The sequence below is a fragment of the Patiria miniata genome, unplaced genomic scaffold, assembly GCF_015706575.1.
Source record: "Patiria miniata isolate m_02_andy unplaced genomic scaffold, ASM1570657v1 HiC_scaffold_4, whole genome shotgun sequence".
NCBI lineage: Eukaryota > Metazoa > Echinodermata > Asteroidea > Valvatida > Asterinidae > Patiria > Patiria miniata.
The window spans coordinates 2,090,670-2,097,270 of NW_024037071.1; the positions used below are offsets into that span (position 1 = coordinate 2,090,670).

Sequence of the window (6,601 nt, forward strand, 5' to 3'; positions counted from 1 at the left end):
CTTTCCAACCTAAAGCAGATTTCTCTCAATATGACACCTTTTTTGTAATTTTTGAACAGTTTCTTGGGGTAAAAGTTACAATTTTCCTACGTGGTTTACGGTTGGTGCCGTGTGATTCAGCGCACCTTGCGCGTTCACGGTACATCGCACGGTCATTGCCATCTTTATTTTGTTATCGTGTTAATATGGCTTTTGTGTATGTAGTATTGGTCGACTGCGGCTCCACGCCTCCACGCATTCATGCGGAGGCATGGATGTAGAGTGGAGTGGCCCTGCATTCTATAGCCCTGCATTCTATGCGAAATAGGCGCTATTTCCCTTTTCAAAAGATACTCCAAGGGGATGAATCAATACATACAACATTAATTGAATAGGGCAGATCGGAAAAAAGACTCAAGTCCAAAGTTAGCTCCCCTGGAGTGGCTAGGCGGATACGGGGAAATGTAGTGGGTAGTGCACGCATATTGTGGGTGAGCAGTCAAGCGTGTCCGACCCTGTATCCGCGTAGCCGGCTACGATGTGGGATAGGTGAGTGATGGGGTATTCTGCAATTATGCTGGGAAATTATGACACAAGTCAGATAAGTACACGTGTATGTACATTTAAAACAAATATTAACAAAGTGTTAATAAATCAGGTTTTATCAAAAAAAGTGGCTATGGGATACTGCAATTTTTTTGTCAACCTTACATTTTACACACAATGATCTCAGCAAAGACCTTAAAATTAAGTTCTTTGTTGAGATGTCGTCAAGTTATATCTCTGTATGTGCTAGATCGTTGGCCGTAGGCATCACATCCCTTGGCAAGGGAACAGCTGATGACCAACAAGCATGAAGGCGCTGGTGCTGAAACTGTTACTTCTCCTGCTGTTCCTGGTCTTGCTCTTCCTGGTCCTGCGGGTGCTGGAGGGAGTGGCCTGGTACGAGACGGGTCTGGTGATCTCGCAGCTTGTAGACCCGTTCTCGCTGAGCGTGCGCAAGCTGAAGGTTTTGCTGGATGGGCGGGGCATCAGCTATGACGGGGTAGTGGAGAAGCAGGAACTGACAGCACTCATAGAGGCATCAGGTGGGTTAGGGTGACATTTGATTCGGGGGGATTAAAACATGATGAAAGGTTTGCTGACACCCTGTCACAATGGCATGGCAAGCGTTGAGTATTTCAAATAAGTTCTTGCTGTCTCACACCGTCGATCGTGGACGTCCTATTGTCCCTCTTTTGTTTGTACCCCTAACTTTTTAGGAAGACTCCCATAGGTTTTGTACACGACCCCAATCGCGGATGTATGCTGGGAATCGTGGACGATATTGTTCTCTTTTGTTCTCTGGAATTTTCGTCCATGGTTTGAATAGATGAACACACCCACACAGAACTGGAGAAGTTTGATTTGTTTCTTGAGGGAGTTCTATTTTTGTAAGCTGGACACAGAAAATGAATATAGAAAGCAAAAAAATGTTTCAATGTTTTTGAGAATTAGGCCGTGTCCGAAACGGGCTTCCAGAGCTACGGCTACGTCTATTGTCAGCACGTCCCCGCGTGTTTTCAATGGGCGTAGACCTAGACCTAGCTCTAGACAGTTGTTTCGGATGCAGCCTTATTCTCGCTTTTGGTTCAGGTGATGTCATGGAGGGGGAGCTCCTCCTATTGGAGCGGGAGAGCCAAGAGGAAGCTGAGCAGAGTACCAACTTCAGCAGCGGTCCCCACTTCTATGAGGAGGTCGAAGACAAGAAGGACAGCATCTGGCTGATTCAGGTACGTAAAGAAACAGGAGTATAACTCGGCCATAATCATGAGCAAATGAGACCTGTTCTGTCAAAATCAGACTTTTCTGGGCATAAGGTCGAAAATGAGATTTTTGCATATTGTTAAAATATGTACATTTTCCTCTTAATAGGTGGTTTGATTTTTTTAAACCTGTAATTCCTGGGCAAAGTTATGCTATTTTGTAGTTCATTGTGTCGAAAAGTAGAAAACGGAGAAAATGGCCACGGACGTCACAAAACAGAAATTTCTTTAACTGATATACCGCAACAAATCATCAAAAATACTATACTTACTTTCAAATTAGGGTTTCAAACTTTTATAGTATATTTTAGACATGTTCAGGATTACAAATTTGCAAAAAATCAGAAAATCGTAAAAAAATCACCCCACAGCATTTTTTGGTTCTATCTCAATTTCAACCCCTGCCCAGAAGCGTCTGTTTTTGACAGAACAGGTCACAAATGATGTTGCTGCAACATTTCTGGGTATGAAGTTATGAACAGTAATAAAATAATATCGTGTTTGAACAAGTTTGGCCATGACTTAACTTGGCTCGAACGAGGGTTGGTTGGACCACTGTAGTCGACTATTGGGAACCGGGCCACAGGGCACAGTTGCATCACTGGCGACCAATAGCCACATGCATTATAGCACAATGGGGAGCCAGGACCCGGCGTTTTTATTTGCTGCACACATCGTCAATGCATCATGATTATTCAGCTAGTTCAATGTTTATTCATAAGACAATAACAATGACGTCCCACCATTGCTATCATTCAGTCATGCATGTACATTAAAGCATTTCAAAGAACGACTTACGTCGAGCTGCCACAGTGGCCTAGTGGATGGTGGAATGAACTATAGATCACAAGATCTGTGGTTCGGACCCGATACCCGTGTCCATTTTCATCAAATATTTTTGTTAGTTGGGATGAGTTTAATTGAAGGGAAAACACGACGAGAATCTAAGTGTCTTCCATCCACACAGCGTGATAAATATTCATGTTAGGGTTTGTGATGTGATTGGTTAAGTACGATGTATGCTGCAGAAAAAAAAATACGCAGCCACGACCAAGAAGTTCAGGGATGACGTTTTGACCATCATTCAACCAGAGGCATTCGCACATGGCTATTATTGTGCAATTTATTGAAATTTATGAAATGATTAAAGTATTATGCTTGAAGCATGGCAAGAGATGGCCTTAAACTGTGTACTTACTTACTTGCTACTTATCATTGTTATCCCTCGTGAATTTAGATCGTCCCAAGAGGTCACGTGCCTTTACTGGATCGGGAAACCTGGAAGACGGTTGTGAGAAAAGTATTTCACGTTGGAATTCGGACTGGAACATTTGACTGTGCTCATGACGCTAGGTATGCAAGTTTGATCAGTCCATATGTTTGTATCTGTCCAGTTTATGTGTCTGTACTACCCGATTGCGGGAAAAAGTTTCTGGAAAAAGAATTGTTCAAACGTTTACTTTATTTAGGACGGCTGTTATACAGTAAAACAAAGTAAAGAATAGACTTTAGTCAAAAATGCAGTTTAGAAACAACTGTTATACTATGTATGTTAAAGTTTTCATAACCGTGCAACTTTTTCACTTTTTTTCAAATGGATATATCGCATTTTCAAAATAAATCTTCATTTCTTGCAAATTCAAATCTTTAGACAACTCTGTCTACTCTCAATAGAAAATCACATAATGCCTGTTCCTAGTGTTAAGGTCTGTGAACATCTTTTCATTTTTAACTTCTTATTTTTGGAACAGATTTTGCCGGAAGAAAGGATGGACCCAGCCAATACTCATGCTGGCCATGCCGCAGGGGTTGAACCAGAAGGACAAAGTTGTCATGGCAACCTACCCATCCACCAACCTCAAGGCTCCCAAGGTCGTCAAATGGGTCGCCACTAGACTGGCTAACACAGTCCATCGGGTGGACGATGGCAGACTGGTCAAAGAGTGGCTCGACGCATCTCGGACCCAAACGGCAAAGTCCCCTATTCGGCTTGTTCTCCTGTCGGAAGAGGAAGAAGTGGAGGCACCCCTGTTTTTCTCCGCGATCAGCTTGAAGTATTCCGGACGGGTCAAATTTGGGCAGGCCGCCATCCACAAAAGCACACGCAACTGGTTGTCGGAGGAGCTGAACATCAGATCGGAATCTTCCCACTATCTGGTGACTACTCCAGAGGGGATAATCCCATACGGGATGCGCGACGGCGAGTATTTAAACCACCGCGCCATGGACGCGTTTCTCGGAACTCTCTACCCCCAAGCCAATGATTTCTTCATGCTTTCCTTCGTGATCGGCAACATGCTGTGCGTGCTCGAGCTTGCCATGAACCAGGGGGAGGTGCTAGCCAAACGGATGTGCCATTTTCTCTGGGTCTGGGTGAAGTACAACGCCGTCCTGATAATGATGTGGCTTCCGCTGTTGGCACTGATTCAGATACCCTTTTTGGACCCAGTGTTTCAGTTTTGCCAGAAGCTGCTACGATTGTCCAGTCAGACCACTCTAGCTTCGCAGCTCAGGTGTCTCTGGATCATGCACAGCCACCGGGGTGGTCTGATCGTTGCATCGTTTTTTGCGTTCTGCGCCGCAGTTGGCTACATACGAAGCCGCTGTCACAGCAGCGACGACACAGAAGAATCGTCATCGAGTAGCGAGTGGCTGCAGAGCACTGCGGTTTATTACTACAACATGTTGGTGCGGCCTAGCCCTGGCTTCTCCCCTGTGCTGATGAGCAACGCCCGGCTTGAAGAAGGTGTGAACTGGGACCGTATCATCAACCAGGCCATGTTTCCCAACCTGTTCCTGCTGGCCAACGCCTCACAGGATTACCTCCGAGATCTACCGACGTGGCGCTACCGCCAGCAAAAAATGGCGAGAGAGTGGTCGTCAGCTGAGAAGTGCTGCGCATACTGGCGCAGATGCTTTTCCGACACGGAAAAGCCCCACGAGGAAAACTGCCGGCTCTTGCAGGAATACTTCCAAGACCAAGACAAGAAACTGGACGAGAATAAAACGGGCGGGAAGTACGGAAAGAGGGGCAAGAAGCACCCGTGTAGGAAATGCCTCAGTAAGTTTGTTGGCGATCCAAAGAAAGGTGAGCCTTTCCTGGTCACCAGTTCCAGCAAAGAATCTCCTCAAGAGATGGCCCCCAAAGAATGCTCAGACCCTCCCACGTCTCCTGAAAATATCGGCAGCACCTGCATGGGTGCCTGTAGTACGGACAGTGGGACTGAACCTGTGCTGCCAAATTCCGAATCTGACCAGTTTGTCAAATCCAACCCTGAAAATAAATCCCATATTGCGAATGATTCGGTCGAAAGTGACAAACACAGCGGACTGAACCTGACGTGCGACTGCGGATTTGATATCCAGGCGACTGTCGATCCCGTCCCTGATGTCAAATCGACCTATGACCCCTGGCCCGAGGCCATGATGGAAAGTCTCGAATGCTCAGTTTGTCTGGAGCCGTACGTGCATGGTGTTGAGCTTTGTGGTTTGCCCTGCGGCCACGCTTTCCACCAGCGCTGTATCGTGGCGTGGCTCACCACCAATCCCAATCACTGTTGTCCCAATTGCCGTTGGCCGGCCTATAAAACCAAGGGATCCAAATTGTTCAAGCACAAAGAATAATTGTAGAGTTGTAAAGAATAATTGAAAAAAATTAATTGTAAAATTGTAGAGCTGTACTCTCTCCGAGTGATCCCCGTTTGCTATTTCCGAGGTTTCCAGCATTTCTAATGTTGCTAGTATCGTGACTTTGGGCGTGATCCCTGGCTTAATGGCATACACAAGTTTATGGCTTCTGAATAGCGCCCCTAGAACAAAGACATTGATTAAAACGGGCCACGCCAACATAGGGCTTGATTGCTCGGTTGGTAGAGCACCGGAACGGCAATCCGGAGTTCGCAGCTTCAACTTTACAATTATATTATGCACCTAGTCAGTTTCCCTTTGTGATTTATTGGAAAACACAAAGAAATGACAAAAATGCGAATGCCTCAGTTTAATAAGTTAGCTCCAACTTTAATTTCATCCATTTTGAATGGAATGTGGCTTTTTACAAAAATATATATATCACAAGCTTGGCCTCTGAAATTAAAATAACGGCTCCATTAACTCTAACTTCCCAGCCTAATTTACTAGGAACCATACCCGTTCTGGCAAATTCCAACACCCACATGGGAAATTGTACACACGCACTGTTGGACTTAGTGTCTGGAGGTATGCCAACCCCAGTGTAAAAGACCATCAGTTTAGGGGTACTGTACCTATCCCAACAGATTTAAAAAAAAAAACTGCTGTTGAACTTTGATGGGTTGAGTTCGGTTAGGGTTAAAATAAAAATGAATGACACATACGGTTATGAAATGGTATGAAATGACACATACGGTTTTTGAAGGCATTATCAAGACTTAAAAGAGTCTAAAAACGTTAACCATCGCCAAAATATGGGCATTGTTTATTTTAGTCTATTTTGCCGACGAGCAAATCTTTAATCTGTTGTCTAGGATAACACAGTGTATATTATATAAAATATAAGCTTGGTGTACGTGGTTGACATGTAACGCAAATTTAGTTGAAAATCCCCCCCCCCCTAAAAAAAAAATCAATAAATAACCACACATACATTTTAATATTTGAATGGATCATGCATTCATGCTATCATGCACATACCCACCAAAACACAGTGAAGCTGGCATGTTGTTATTGAAGGTGCACCTTCTCTTTAAAAGAAGGTAAATTCGGAAAGAATGTTGCAACCTGACGCCACTTTTTTTCTTCGTTTTTCATCTTGATAAAGTTCAGTCATTGCAAAAATGTTG

The 6,601-nt window shown here is 44.3% G+C and overlaps 1 protein-coding gene across 1 annotated transcript; it reads left to right on the plus strand.

Annotated features, from left to right (window-relative positions):
• The first annotated feature begins 779 nt into the window (after positions 1-779).
• LOC119739939 (E3 ubiquitin-protein ligase RNF103-like) lies at positions 780-5,426 on the plus strand. Its single transcript, XM_038215080.1, has 4 exons — positions 780-1,067; positions 1,615-1,751; positions 3,022-3,137; positions 3,536-5,426. Exons 1-4 carry the CDS (start codon positions 833-835, stop codon positions 5,406-5,408), a joined length of 2,361 nt encoding a protein of 786 aa, XP_038071008.1. The 5' UTR covers positions 780-832; the 3' UTR covers positions 5,409-5,426.
• The last annotated feature ends 1,175 nt before the right edge of the window (positions 5,427-6,601 follow it).

Coding starts and splice junctions, on each gene's coding strand:
- LOC119739939 (XM_038215080.1), top strand. CDS start 833: ATGAAGGCGCTGGTGCTGAAACTGTTACTTCTCCTGCTGTTCCTGGTC. Junction 1,068..1,614: donor AGCACTCATAGAGGCATCAG/GTGGGTTAGGGT, acceptor CTTTTGGTTCAG/GTGATGTCATGGAGGGGGAG. Junction 3,138..3,535: donor GACTGTGCTCATGACGCTAG/GTATGCAAGTTT, acceptor TTTTTGGAACAG/ATTTTGCCGGAAGAAAGGAT.